The sequence below is a fragment of the Geotrypetes seraphini genome, chromosome 1 (assembly GCF_902459505.1).
Source record: "Geotrypetes seraphini chromosome 1, aGeoSer1.1, whole genome shotgun sequence".
Taxonomy (NCBI): Eukaryota; Metazoa; Chordata; class Amphibia; order Gymnophiona; family Dermophiidae; genus Geotrypetes; species Geotrypetes seraphini.
This window is the reverse complement of record NC_047084.1, coordinates 492,291,782-492,307,285: the sequence shown is the minus strand read 5'-3', so window position 1 is coordinate 492,307,285 and position 15,504 is coordinate 492,291,782. Positions and strand designations below refer to the sequence as shown.

Genomic DNA, 15,504 nt, shown 5'->3' with positions numbered 1-15,504 from the left:
TATCCTCTAGGAACCTATCCAAACCTTCTTTGAAGCCTTGTAACGTGCTCCGGCCTATCACAGCCTCTGGAAGCGCGTTCCATGTATCCACCACCCTCTGGGTGAAAAAGAACTTTCTGGCATTTGTTTTAAACCTGTCCCCTTTTAATTTCTCCGAGTGCCCCCTTGTACTTGTGGTTCCCCATAATCTGAAAAATCTGTCCCTGTCTACCTTTTCTATACCCTTCAGGATCTTGAAGGTTTCTATCATGTCTCCTCTAAGTCTCCGCTTTTCCAGGGAGAACAGCCCCAGCTTTTTCAGTCTGTCAGTATATGAGAGGTTTTCCATACCCTTTATCAGTTTAGTTGCTCTTCTCTGGACTCCCTCAAGTACCGCCATGTCCTTCTTGAGGTACGGCGACCAGTACTGGACACAGTATTCCAGATGCGGGCGCACCATTGCACGATACAGTGGCAGGATGACCTCCTTTGTCCTGGTCGTGATACCCTTCTTAATGATACCCAACATTTTTTTTGCTTTCTTGAGGCTGTGGTGCACTGTGCCGACGCCTTCAAAGATGTGTCTACCATCACTCCCAGGTCTCTTTCAAGGTTACTTACCCCTAGCAGTGATCCCCCCATTTTGTAGCTGAACATCGGGTTCTTTTTCCCTAAATGCATGACCTTGCATTTCCCTACGTTAAAGTTCATTTGCCATTTTTTGGCCCATTCTTCTAGCGTCGTTAAGTCCCTTTGCAGATCTTCGCAGTCTTCCATGGTTTCAACCCTGCGGTAGAGTTTGGTGTCATCCGCAAATTTAATAACTTCGCAATTTGTTCCCGCCTCCAGGTCATTTATAAATATATTGAACAGGAGTGGTCCCAGCACCGACCCCTGCGGAACTCCGCTCGTGACCCAATGCCAGTCTGAATAATGGCCCTTTACTCCAACCCTCTGTTTCCTGTCTGCCAGCCAGTTTTTGATCCATCGGTGGACCTCCCCTTGCACCCCGTGTTTCCACAGCTTTTTAAGCAGTCTTTCATGCGGTACCTTGTCGAAGGCTTTTTGAAAGTCAAGGTAAATGATGTCAATGAATTCCCCTTTATCTACCTGTCTGTTTACCCCCTCAAAGAAGTACAATAAGTTTGTGAGGCATGACCTACCCTTGCAGAAGCCGTGTTGGCTCGACTTTAGCTGTCCATTGTTTTCTATGTGTTCGCAGATACTGTCCTTAATCAGTGCTTCCATCATCTTTCCCGGGACCGAGGTCAAGCTCACCGGCCTGTAGTTTCCCGGGTCCCCCCTTGAACCCTTCTTGAAGATGGGTGTGACATTTGCAATTTTCCAATCTTCCGGGATCTCTCCAGTTTTTAAGGATAGGTTACATATTTGGCGAAGTGGCTCTGCAATTTCGTTCCTTAGTTCCTTGAGTACCCTTGGGTGAATGCCGTCTGGACCTGGTGATTTGTCGCTCTTTAGTCTGTCTATCTGCCTGAGGACATCCTCTTGGCTTACCTCTAGTTGGACCAGCTTTTCATCCCGATCCCCATTTACGATGTCCTCCGGTTCCGGAATATTGGATGTGTCCTCCCTCGTGAAGACTGACGTGAAGAACTTATTTAACCTGTCAGCTATCTCTTTTTCCTCCTTTACCACTCCTTTTTTGTCTCCATCATCCAATGGCCCCACTTCTTCCCTTGCCGGTTGCTTCCCCTTCACATATCTGAAGAACGATTTGAAGTTTGTTGCTTCCCCCGCCAGTCTCTCATCATATTCTCTTTTAGCTTTCCTAACCACACGGTGACACTCTCTTTGGTGTTCTTTGTGCTCCTTTTGGTTGTCCTTTGTTTGGTCCTTTTTCCATTTTTTGAACGATGCTTTCTTGTCACTTATCGCCTTTTTCACTGCAGTTGTTATCCACGCTGGGTTTTTTGTTCGGTTTTTTTTTTTCACCCCTTCCTGAATCTGGGGATGTACAGGTTCTGTGCCTCTTGCACCGTGCCCTTGAGTAGGGACCAGGCTTTTTCTACAGACTCCATCTTCCTTGCGCTGCCGTTGAGTTTCTTTCCCACCATTTTCCTCATGCCATCATAATTCCCTTTTCTGTAGTTGAGTGCTGTCGCTGTGGTTCTTTTCACCTTTGATGATCCAATTTCCAGCTTGCACTGGATCATGTTGTGATCGCTGTTTCCTAGGGGTCCTAGCACCGCCACCTCCTTTGCAGGTCCCCCTAGCCCATTGAGGATTAGGTCAAGAGTGGCATCCCCCCGTGTTGGTTCCGTGACCAACTGTTCCATGAAACAGTCCCTCGTGGTTTCCAGGAATTTGGTCTCCTTTATGCAGTTTGAGTGTCCAATACTCCAGTCTATCCCAGGGTAGTTGAAATCCCCCATCACCATCACACTTCCGCTTTTGCATACCTGCCTCAGCTCAGCCTCCAGGTCCTGGTTGAGTGCTTCCGGTTGTCCAGGTGGGCGATAGTACAGACCCAATTTTATGTCTGCTCCAGTTCCTCCAGGTAGCTGCCCTGGATTTTCCACATATGGAAGAGATAGTCCACACAGGACCACATTATATGGTTTGGCAGATATTGCGAGTCCCACCCCTTAAAACAAAACAGAATAAACACAAAGAAAAAAACTGGTTCTTGCAGCAGCACAACCTAAACTTCCCAGCACATAATCCTCTCCAGTCTTCCCCAATCATCATCCTGCTTTAACCTCACAAATCATCACTTCCAACAAGCTCTCCTTTCAAGTGACCCCCCCCCCCCCAACTAACCATTCCCAACCCCTGGGGTTGTGGGTTCAAACCCCGCGCTACTCCTTGTGACCCTGGGCAAGTCACTCAGTCCTCCATAGCCCCAGGTACATTAGCTAGATTGTGAGCCCACCGGGACAGAGAGGGAAAATGCTTGAGTACCTGATTGTAAAACCGCTTAGATAACCTTGATAGGCGGTATATAAAAAATCCTAATAATAATAATAATAATAATAAAAAGTGACTAGCGGTGTACCCCAGGGCTCAGTACTTGGACCCATCTTATTTAATATTTTCATAAATGACCTAGAAGAAGGAACATCCAGTGAAATAATCAAGTTTGCTGATGAAACAAAGCTATGCCAGGCAATTAGATCGCAGAAGGACAGCGAAGAACTCCAGAGAAACTTGAATCAATTGGAGAAGTGGACGGATAAATGGCAGAAAAATTTGGGCAGAAAAAATAAAAATCATAAGTATTGTATGTCAGATGTAACTCTGGGAAAGACCGAACAGGAAAAGGACCTGGGTGTACTGATAGATAAGACCCTGAAGCTGTCGGCGGCGAAGAAAGCAAATAGAATGCTAGGCATGATAAAGAAGGGAATTACAAGTAGATCAGAGAAAGTTATAATACCGCTCTACAGAGCCATGGTCAGGCCGCACCTGGAATACTGCGTCCAGCATTGGTCTCCATACCTAAAGAAGGATATAAAACTGCTAGAGAGGATGCAGAGATGAGCAACGAAGCTAGTGAAAGATATAGAGAACCTGGACTACAAGGAACGACTTAGGAGACTGGGATTGTTCTCCCTTGAGAAGAGGAGACTGCGAGGGGATCTGATTGAGATTTTCAAAATACTGAAAGGATTCGACAAAATAGAGCAGGGACAAGAGGACATAGACTGAAATTAAGGGGGGACAGGTCTAGGACGAATATCAGGAAGTTCTGTTTCACACAGTGAGTGGTGGACACCTGGAATGCTCTCATAAGAACATAAGAAATGGCTTCGCCGGATCAGACCCTAGGTCCATCCAGTCCGGTGACCCGCACCCGCGGAGGCCAAGCCAGGTGTTCCCTGTTGAGAAACCTTGTTTACTCGTATCCCTCAATGTGATTTGCAAGAAGGTGTGCATCCAACTTGCCCTTGAATCCCGGAATGGTGGTCTCCATCACGACCTCCTCCGGGAGTGCGTTCCAATCATCCACCACTCGTTGTGCGAAGCAAAATTTCCTGATATTTGTCCTGGGCCTGGTGCCCCTCAGCTTCAATCCATGACCTCTTGTCTGAATCACATTGGACAATGTGAATAACGATGTTTCTTGCTCTATTTTGTCGAATCCTTTTAGTATTTTAAAAGTCTCTATCATGTCCCCTCGCAGTCTTCTCTTCTCGAGGGTGAACAATCCCAGTTTTCCGAGGCGTTCTTTGTAGCTCAAGTTCTTGATACCTTTAACTAGCTTCGTGGCTCGTCTTTGCACCCTCTCCAGCAGGGTTATATCCTTCTTTAGGTAGGGAGACCAGTGTTGGACACAGTATTCCAAGTGTGGTCTGACCATTGCTCTGTAAAGCGGCATTATGATGTCCTCCGATCTACTAGTGATCCCCTTCTTTATCATGCCCAACATCCTGTTTGCTTTCTTTGCTGCCGCTGCGCATTGTGCTGATGGCTTCAGGGTCCTGTCTATCAGTACCCCCAGGTCCCTTTCTTGTTCACTCTTGCCCAATGTTACACCTAACATTTTATATTCATGTTCCTTGTTTTTCTTTCCAGGTGCATCACTTTGCATTTGTCTATGTTAAACTTCATCTGCCATTTTTCTGCCCATTTCTCTAGCTGGTTCAAATCTCTCTGGAGTTCTTCTCTGTCCTTTTGTGACCCAACTGCCCTACATAGTTATGTGTCGTCTGCAAACTTGATTAAATTACTTGTTATTTCTTCTTCCAGATCGTTTATGAAGATATTGAACAAGATGGGCCCAAGGACCGAACCCTGGGGTACACCGCTCGTCACCTTTTCCCAGTCCAAGAACTTCCCATTTATGCCCACCCTCTGCAATCTGTTTTCCAGCCATTTGCCTATCCATCTTAGAATATCTCCTTCTATTCCATGGCTTTGTAGTTTCTTCAGAAGCCATGCGTGTGGAACCTTGTCGAACGCTTTCTCCCAGAGGAAGTAATTGCAGAATCCACCGTTCTAGGATTTAAGGGTAAACTAGATGCACATATTCTTAAGAGTGGCATAGTGTGATACGGGTAAGGGAATATTAGGTGCACATCTCCCTTGAGAAGAACACAGTGATATGGGGACTAAAACCATGCCAGGGTACACCTGGCAGGGCCTCCGCGTGTGCAGATCACCGGACTTGATGGACCCAGGGTCTGATCCGGAGATGGCAATTCTTATGTTCTTATATAATACTTCTGCTCAGTCTTTACCTGCGAGGCGCCGGGATCTGGTCCACAGCTGCAGGCAAGGGAGAGCTCAAACAACCTGTTCTGGAATTTTGAATTTACCATCGGCAGCGTCTACCAAGAACTATCAAGGCTCAAAGTGAATAAAACCATGGGACCGGATAAACTACATCCCAGAGTACTTAGGAGTGCCTATATAATACTACTAGGGATCAATCTGCTATATAAGGGCATTTTTGAGTATAGTAATCCCTGTTGCTGTCTTACTTCTACTATACAGATACTTTCTGCATAGTCCTCAGGTTTTTGTACTGAAGCAAGGACTTCTCTAAGTTACTGTAAGAGTTTCCTGCTCAGCCAACCCCTAATTTCTGAATCAATTGAACAGTTCTTTAATAACGAAGCAAACAACTTACAGTTAGATGATAGTTCAATGAAGTTCAAGCATGTAAGAACATAAGAATTGCCATTGCTGGGTCAGACCAGTGGTCATCATACCCAGCAGTCTGCTCACACGGCGGCCCTTTGGTCAAAGACCAGTGTCTTAACTGAGACTAGCTTTACCACCGTACGTTCTGGTTCAGCAGGAACTTGTCTAACTTTATCTTGAATCCCTGGAGGGTGTTTTCCCCTATAACAGCCTCCAGAAAAGTGTTCCAGTTTTCCACCACTCTCTGGGTGAAGAAGAACTTCCTTACATTTGTACGGAATCAATCCCCTTTTAACTTTAATAATAATAACTTTACTTTTGTATACCGCAGTACCATGGCAGTTCAGAGCAGTTTACAAGGGAAGAGACTGTATATTTACAGCGATGAAACATACAAGACAGCACTGTTAAATATAAGATAGAGGTGATACAGATAAGACATTCCATTTAGCATAGCGTTTCATTTAATTTAATTTAGACATTCAGTTTAACTTAGCGAGTCGGGAGAGAGAGGCTGGGTGGTCAGAGGAATTTATCAAAGAGATAGATTGATTTCCTGAAGGTTTGATAGGAGGGTGAATTAGTGATGAGGGTGGTAAGACATTTATTCCATTTGCCTGCTTGGAATGCTAGAGATCTATCCAGGAATCTCTTATAGATGCAACCCTTTAGGGACGGGAAGGCAAACAGGTAGGCACTACATGTGCGAGTGGGGCCTGGAAGTTCAAAGTGGTCCGACAGTGCCCTCTCATTCTCTCTACCTTGGAGAGAGTGAACAACCTGTCTCTATCTACTGTCTATTCCCTTCATTATCTTGAATGTTTCTATCATGTCCCCTTTCAGTCTCCTCTTTTCAAGGGAGAAGATGCCCTGTTTCTCTAATCTCTCACTGTACGGTAACTCCTCCAGCCCCTTAACCATTTTAGTCACTCTTCTCTAGACCCTTTAGAGTAGTACTGTGTCCTGCTAGGTAAGCAGTTTACAGTCTAGAGTATGAAGAGCAGATTCTCCAAGGTGAGAATGAGACTTTGGAAAAAACACTGGAAGTATGATGGATTGGTTGAGATGAAATTCTGAGACCACTTTAGACAGGAATTTTGGGTGAGTACGAAGAACCACCTTATCATGATGGAACACAGTGAAAGGTGGGTCAGTAACTAAAACTTGCAGTTTGCCAACACGTCGAGCAGAAATGAGAGCAATGAGAAACACCACTTTCCAAGTAAGATACTTCAGATGAGCCTTATCAATTGGTTCAAATGGAGGCTTCATGAGTTGAGAAAGGACAACATTGAGGTCCTAAACCACAGAAGGCGGTTTGAGAGGAGGTTTAACATTGAAAAGTCCTTTCATGAATCTGGAAACCACCGGATGAGCAGAGAGGGGTTTCCCTTCAATAGGCTGTTGGAAAGCCGCAATTGCACTGAGATGGACTCGTATAGATGTAGACTTGAGGCCAGAATTGGATAAGTGCAAAAAATAGTCCAAAACAGAAGATAAGGAGGAATGCTGAGGCTCCTTATGATGAGAAAAACACCATGTAGAAAATCTAGTCCATTTTTGGTGATAGCATTGTCTGGTGGTAAGCTTTCTAGAAGCTTCTAAAACATCTCGGACAGATTGAGAAAACCCCGCTACGATTTGGTACCCCCCCCCCCCAGCTGCTGCTTACTGTCATCTGGGCACCGGCACTGGCATGTCCTGTGCATTGGTGCCGGTGCCCGAAGATCGTCCTCCTCTTCTTGCTGGGCCTTGAGCATCTGCGCATGCCGGTGCCCAGATGACAGTAAGCAGTGGCAGGGGGGTGCCCAATTGCGGCGAGGGAGTGCCCGATCGCGGCGGGGGGGGGGGGGTGCCGGATCGCGGGGGGGGGGGAGGGTGCCGGATCGCAGGTGGGGCATTCGGGGGGAGCAATGCCGGTTCTCGTGGGGGGGATGGGAGGGGGGGAACGTTTCAAAGTGAGTTTGCATTATTTCTTATGGGGAAACTCGCTTTGATAAACGAGCATTTTGGATTACGAGCATGCTCCTGGAACGGATTATGCTCGTAATCCAAGGTACCACTGTAAAACATAAATTTCAGACATTGTTCAGGTTTTTGAATACTGTATGTCTTAAAGAGTAGTATGTTTTAAGGTTATATCTATTCTATGTATGTATGTTGTAAACTTCTTAGATTTGCTGTATATAAGACATGTTTTAATTAATAAATACATACCTAATTAAAAACATATCAATATAAAACAGCAAAGACAGTTCAATATAAACACAACTCAAAAATCACAGATCATATCATTCCAGTACAGAAGGCACTCACAGATTTACATTAATCCCAAGGCACTGTGTAAGCCAAAAGAAACACATAACTTTTCAACAGTTTCTTAAAGGAGGCAGTATCTTGCCACTGTAAGCAGTTCCATTCATAAGGGCCAACCACAAAAAAGGCACTTTTCCTCATCTCCACGTGCCCCAGCTGCCACAAATCAGGAACAAATCCACAGGAATTCTCAGAGCACAAAGTCCTTGTGGGAACATAAGGCTTCAAGATACTGCACAAGCACTGCACTGCAGTCAAAAAAATACATTGCCAAAGCTTCCTCCTTCCTCCTTGTGCTGCCTCAAGAGTGAGGAAGTCAGTGGGGTGTCATGCTGGCATGAACTGAGCATGCTTGGGGAATGCAAGTTTCAGTGGTTGGAAGCGTGCCGCTGACTTCTTCAGTCCTGAGGCAGTGAACTAACAAGACCAACTTGAATTTAATGCAAAAGACCACAGGAAGTTAGTGTAGCTTAACAAGATATGGTGCAATGTACTCAAAGCTGGAAACTCCTAATAAACGCTGTGCAGCAGAATTTTGCAAGATCACAGATTACAAACCAGGCTTATAGTCCGATATGTAAAAATGGGTTCAGCTTACCCAGCATTTGCAATTTAAAGTAAGAATTCTTAATCACTACTTATAAGTACAGTGTAAAAGACAGTTGAGAATCCAACAATACTCCCAGATAATGTACCTAATGAGAAACCTTAATTAGAGCTTGAGAGAGAGTATAGATCTCATCATGGTTCAAGAGGTAACATTGGTGGGGTTGCTTAGCAACAATAATTATAACTAGGGCTGCATTTCGATTTAAATTTTTTATCACAGTTAATTGCGCAATTAAAGGTGGGGTTTAGCTAGCAGGACACAGAAGAAGACTGAGGGGGGCCATGCATTTTCTCTCCCTCCTCCTCACAATAGATATCATACCTTTGCTGGTGGGGATGCCAAAGCCCCAAAACAACAAAAAGATTGTGGAACAGAAGATCAGATGTACCAGCGTCCAAATAACTTAAAAACAATCCACAAAGGGTGTATCAGAAATCAAATAATGTATAAACTAAAAGTGATCCAAGATGGGCTATGTTTTGGCAAAATAAAAAATGCCTTTCTCAGGGGTCTTATAAGGTCCTTGGCTGTCTTAAATATAAAAACATAAAAGTCACAAAAAAATCTAAGTAGTTAAGAGGCTACAAACAAGCAGCACAGCTCACAAGACTACGATATAGGCTGGTGTCATGTGATATCAAAGCCCCACCAGTCAAAAAAATACATTGACAAAGCTGTCTCCTTCCTCCTTGTGCTGCCTCAAGAGTGAGGAAGTCAGTGGGGTGCCCTCCAGCCATTGATGCTGGCATGAACTGAGCATGCTTGAGGATTGCAAGTGACAGTGGTTGGAAGCATGCCGCTGACTTCTTCAAGTCCTGAGGCAGTATAATGGAAGAAGGGGGCAACTCAGACAGCAGATATCTTTGGCTGACAGGTTTTCAGGTACTGCTGCTTTGGAGGAGGCCTGAGCCCAAAGGAGGTGAAAAGGTCTCCAAGGACCCCTTTTCTCAATATCTTCTTTTCTCCCACCCCCAGGACCAGCTCACTCTCTCTCCCTCCCTCCTCCTTCTATCCCCAGATCCAACTATCTCTCTCCCTTCTCCTAGGTCCATTATCTCTTTCAGCCCTCTCTCCCAACCCCCCATCCAACAACTCTTTTTTTCTTCCTTCTTGCCACCTTCTTCACCCAGGTCCATTAATTCTGTCTCTCTTTCTACCCCTACCTCCTCTGAGACCAACATCTTTCTCTTTCCCCTCTACTTCCTTCTCTCTCTATTTCCTCCTTCCCTCCCCCACCCCTCCCCCCACATAGTCCGGCATCTCTCCTTCCCCTCCTGGACCTGACCGCATCTCGTTCCCCTCCTGAACCCCTCTGACCCAGTCCGCCCTTCTGAAAACAAGACGTTACAGTATGTCAAAAGGTGTGGGCTGGGTAAGATGAAGGCCCGCTGCTGGCTGCAGCCTTTCAGTAAGGCAGCTGCTAGTGCTGCAGGGCCAAAGACTGGCTTTTAAGGTAAGCCAAATGCCAGGTGTGGGGGAGGGAGGGCGAGCGAGTCATAGTCAGGTTGGGTTTGGGAGGGAATTAAGAGATACTAGACCTTGCCGGGGGGGGATGTAGAACGCGGGCTGCATGTGATTAATTATTAATAGCCCACTTTTTAAATTGAGAGCACTATCTCAGCGGAAGAAAAGCCTCAGGTTTCTTTTGGTAGAGCATAAATGATCAGACCTCCTCCACCCACATCATTGGCAAAAACTTCCGAGGAGAATGTACTGCTGCCACTATTAATCTTAGTGCAGGACTGAGATGTAAAGCTGCCTGCTGTGTTGTAAAAATTACAAGTGATATCTTAAACAATAGCCAGCGTTTCACTGTGTAAAACCGTTTCTTCGGGGTTTAGCGATTTTCATTTTCTCACACAATTCTGTGAAAACAAGTACAGTGGTGCCTCACACAACGAACTTAATTCGTTCCAGGAGCAAGTTTGTTATGCGAAAAGTTCGTTATGTGAAACGCGTTTTCCCATAACAATACATGTTAAAAAAAATAATTCGTTCTGTAGCATAAAATATGCTAAGATGACATAAAAAAAGATAAATTTATCTTGTTAGAGCTGTTAGCATGATATAGAGGGGATATATGTGAAGGGGAGGGGAGACAGGGGTTTTGTTGATCCTTGCTGTGTATTATAATCACCCCCCACATACTCCCCAGTACCTTTTTTAATTCCTCCCATCTTTCCCAGCCAGTGGCATACAGGCCAGAAGCGCAGAGATCAGGAGCAATTCCTCTGCACGCCTGTGTGGGCCCATGCCGATCTCCGAATGGCTGCAGTTAGTTCTTGTGAGTCCCGCGAGAGCTGACTGCAGCCATTCAAAGATCAGCGCAGGCCCAGGCAGTAGCACAGAAGGCTTGCTCTTGATCTCTGTCTGCGCTTCTGGCTGGGAAATTTGCTAGACCACCAGTTCGAGTGAGCGGGTGAGATTAAAGTTGCAGCAGCGGCGGCAGGGGGTTTAAAATATGCAGCAGCGGCGGCAGGGGGTTTAAAATATGCAGCAGCGGCGGCAGGGGGGTTTAAAATATGCAGCAGCGGCGGCAGGGGGGTTTAAAATATGTAGCGCCACTGCACAGGGAGCCAGGCGGAGAGAGGGCAGTTAAGCGATGCAGCTCGGGCGACTTCGTTGTGTGAAACGAAGTTCGTTGTGGGAAGCAAGACCTGAAGTTCGTTGTGCGCAGCGTTCGCTGTGCGAGGCGTCCGTTATGCGAGGCACCACTGTATATATATATGTCAGTATGCTGCTTTAGAAAATGAAGTGTGCCGCGTTTCTGGGGAACCAATCTGAGATAGCTGTGACTGGGCGGGCCAACCAATGAAGAGTAGCCAACGTTTTCCACGATGATGACGTGGTGTAAATTGATTGGTGAATCTCTCTTTAAATAAAAATGAGAAGCCACTGCAGTGACAGGACGTTGGTGAGATCGAGTAAGCAAGCAATCCAGTGAGTACCGTGGTTTAATTTATTTGTGAAACATTACTTTATTGGAGTAGATACATAAAGTACTTTTATATACTTGTTTTCACAGAACTGTGCAAGAAAGTGAAAATCGCTAAGCCCTGAAGAAACGGTTTTACATCGTGAAACACTGGCTATTGTTTAAGACATCACTCGTAATTTTTACAACACAGCAGGCAGCTTTACATCTCAGTCCCGCACTAGGATTAATAGTGGCAGCAGCACATTCTCCTCGGAAGTTTTTGACAATGATGTGGGTGGAGGAGGTCTGAGCATTTATGCTCTACCAAAAGAAACCTGAGGCTTTTCTTCCGCTGAGATAGTGCTCTCAATATAAAAAAGTGGAGCATCTACGTTTATAATTAATGATTTATTTATCCACTTTCACCATTTTAGATTTATTAATTATTAATAGCAATTAAATATTTTTATTTTAATTAAGAATTCATGCATTAATCACAATTAATGTGCAGACCTAATTATAACATTTAATTTAAATGCTGGATTACTAGCAATAGGCCTCCAGTTTCATTTTTATAAGCCTGTGACGCACAAAACTATACAAAATTTCTATATCTTTGTTTCAAATTTACAGACTGAGCTAGATACTGGTTGATTGAAAGACAACAGAAGGTAGTGGTAAACAGAGCTCACTCTGAGGAAAGGGATGTTACCAGTGGTGTTGCGCAAGGTTCAATTCTTGGGCATGTTTTTTTTTAACATCTTTGTAAATGATATTGCTGTAGGGGTGTCTGGTAAGGTTTGCCTCTTTGTGGATGATACCAAATCAGCAATAGCGTAGACACCCCTGATGGGGTGGATAACACGAGGAAGGGCCTAGCGAAGAATGGTCCAGAATTTGGCAGATAAGATTTAATGCTACTAAATACAAGGTCAGCATTTTAGTGATTGAAGAGCTTTTGTGCACAAAAAGGACTGGGACGTAGGTGTGATCATATGTGATGATCTAAGGCAGCCAAACAGGCAGAAAAGGTGACAGCAAAATCTAGAAGGATGCTTGGGTGCATAGGGAGAGGAATGGCAGAAAGAAAAAGGAGATAATGATGCCTCTGTATAAGACTCTGATGAGACCTCATTGAGAACATTATGTACAATTCTGGAGATCAGTGGTCTTCATAAAGTGTACGGGGACAGACTTCAAGATTTCTATATGTACACTTTGGAAGAAAGGTGGAGAGGGAAGGTATGATAGAAACATTTAAATAACCCTGTGGCATGAATGTATGAGGTGAGTACCTTCCAACTGAAAGGAAACTCTGGAATGAGGGGAGAATGGGGATGAAGATGAAAGGGGATTAAGTAGCCTCAGAAAATACTTTTTATTGGAAAGGATAGTAAACATGTGGCATGGCCTCCTGATAGAGGTGGTAGAGATGAAAAATGTATCTGAATTCAAGAAAGGTTGGGACAACTACACTGGATCTCTAAAGGAGAGGAAGAAATAGTAGTTGGCATGGATAGGCAGGCTAGATAGGCTATATGATCTTTATCTGCCTTCATTTATCTGTTTCTATACTATATTACTCCTAAAGGGAAGAATTGGTGTGGACGTGAATCCCAGGAAAGAGATACTGGTGGTTGACTCAGAAGAGAATAGATTCATCCCAGAATCCTAGAAGTCTATCACCATAAAAAGACTGATTATTGTAGACACAGGTAAAGGAAACATGTAGAACATTATGTTTGTTCAATGCTGTTGAATCTTAGGGCAGCAAGACTATCTCTAAGCACTAATTGTTCTGCTCCTACTTTGAGTAAAGAGACCTCTATGGCAGGAACTTATATTCCTTCCTCCCTTCATCCCCTGAGAAAACCTGTTCCCTTGGATAAAGTGTCTAGAGTGAGACAGGGGAGAAGATTGGGCAAAATTAAGTGTTTTGTGGGAGCTCTGTGGTGCGAATCGATGATATACTATCCTGTGACTGGGACAGCCCCATTGCACACATAGCCCCTTTCCTTTCAAAGTCAGCCCTTCCCCTCTACAGACAGAAATTAAATGTTTACAGATACAAGATTTAATTTGAAGATAAGAAAACAGTAGGTACTCGAAGGATGCTAGCAAACTCTGCATCATGGATATATCAAAAAGCAACATCATGCTTGCTACAACAGCTCTACTGGGGCTGAGTGCTTACTTTGCTTCCAGAGCCAAAGCAATGATTCCTGCGGCCATAGGCGCCGAGGCAGAGGTTCCTGTGTGGCTGTCAGTACAACGCTGCCTCAGATCTGTGGTGACCTGGAAAGAAACAGAACAAGATTCTCACAGTACAGATGCAGGGGTCAGCACAGAACAAAAAGTGAAATGGGTTTTACAGCCGAAGCCAGTCAGATATGGATAAGTACCAAAGAGATCATTTGCAATACTGAAATCTACAGTTTTGATTTACACTTGCAATGTGGAGATTTTTAGTTAAGACAATCTATAGTATTTAAGAATTTTGTAAATATTATCTGTTGCAAAGTAGATAACATAAAATGATAACACTTTCTGTGCTTTATTGGGAAATTTCATTGTTTCAATCTTCATTGGATTTCCTTTGCATCATCTTTTCAGAGGATTTTAATTCTTGCATAGTCTGTTGAAGCCTTTCAATGGTTAAACTGAAAGAGAGTTAGGCTGCTGTAACTGTTTATTTCTAGAACATAGAACATAGAGTTTACTCTTTGTTGTACCTGTTTGATAAAATGAATGAAAGATTAGGTTCTTACCTTGGTAATCTTTCCAGTAGACAGATATGTTATTTCTGAACCTTCAGGTAGTCAACCCCTTCTCATGAGAATTCTTGTAGAGAGCCTCACTAGCGTTCTTTTGCTCCATGCCCATCCCTCTGGGCTGTACTTCATTTCCTCAGTTCATACCAAAGCAGATGGTCAGCCCTGCAGAGGGGTACTGTGACACTCCATGAGAAACATGTCTGTTCTGCTCATCATTAACATGTAACATGTGATTCTAAATACATAACAAGGCGAAAGCAAACAACCTAAGCACAAACTGCATTAAAGGCCTGATTCTTGAAATGCACATCCCAATTGTAGGTAATGATAGGCATCCTACTGCTGTCTAGCAGCCAATTGGGATTAATATATATATTTTTTTAAGTGGCTAAAGCAGGATGCCTACATTATCTACAGAGACACGTGCCCACGTTAAAACATGCCCAAGGCGTGATTTCTCCCAGAAGTGGCCTTGGGTGGACTTAAGTGTCGATACGCGTATCTGTAGGCACGAGACAGGTGCCTTAAATGTAGGAGTGTAGACATGACTCTGAATGGAACAGCGATGCATGATTAACATGAAATCGGCAGCCGCTTCTTAGGCAGCTGCTGATATCAGCATCCTATACAGAATCAGGACCTAAAGAGTGTGGGAGATTCTACAGATACACCCTAGAGTCTTCAATGCAGCAGTTGAGTCCTCTATCCTTGTTAAAACAGGATAAAGGAGAGAAACAAGATGTTCTGATTCCCTAGTACATTAGAGGCAGGCAAGCAGGATAAACGCATGAAAAACAGAACTTCTCTGGATACACAAGTCACTTGCACCTACCCCCGCCCATCTCTTTCTTGGGGAAATGACACCCTCACAGCCAAAGACAACGTCCGCATCCTAGGTGTGATTCTTTACTCAATCCTGTCACTCTCAGACCATGTATCAAAAATAGTGTCTTTCTCTTTCTATTACCTCCGCCCAACTAAAGTGTATCCATGCCTATTTTTCAGAGCGATTTTGCTCAGCTACTATACGCATTTGTATTATCCCGACTAGATTACTGCAACGCTTTACTAGTGGGCCTACCAGCAAAAACACTCTCCCGTCTCCAAGGGGTGCAAAACGCCGCAATCCGACTCATAAAAAACTCGGGCTTCTGCAACCACGTCACCCCTGCACTGGCTGCCTATCCAAAAACGATGTGCCTTCAAAGCTTTGGTGTTAGCCTTCAAGACTTTCCACAAGATGACACCAAACTACATAGCATCAAAACTAAAAACTTATGTCCCCAACCGATCACCGAGAT

At 44.3% G+C, this 15,504-nt stretch overlaps 1 protein-coding gene across 3 annotated transcripts in view; it reads right to left on the bottom strand.

Moving 5' to 3' along the window:
* The window catches only part of PCSK5 (proprotein convertase subtilisin/kexin type 5), a 767,735-nt gene that overhangs the window by 357,211 nt on the left and 395,020 nt on the right, over positions 1-15,504 (bottom strand). For all 3 annotated transcript variants that reach the window (XM_033926861.1, XM_033926868.1, XM_033926878.1), the window contains exon 9: positions 13,624-13,724. In XM_033926861.1, the coding sequence (XP_033782752.1) occupies positions 13,624-13,724 (101 nt within the window). The remainder of the gene's footprint in view (positions 1-13,623; positions 13,725-15,504) is intronic.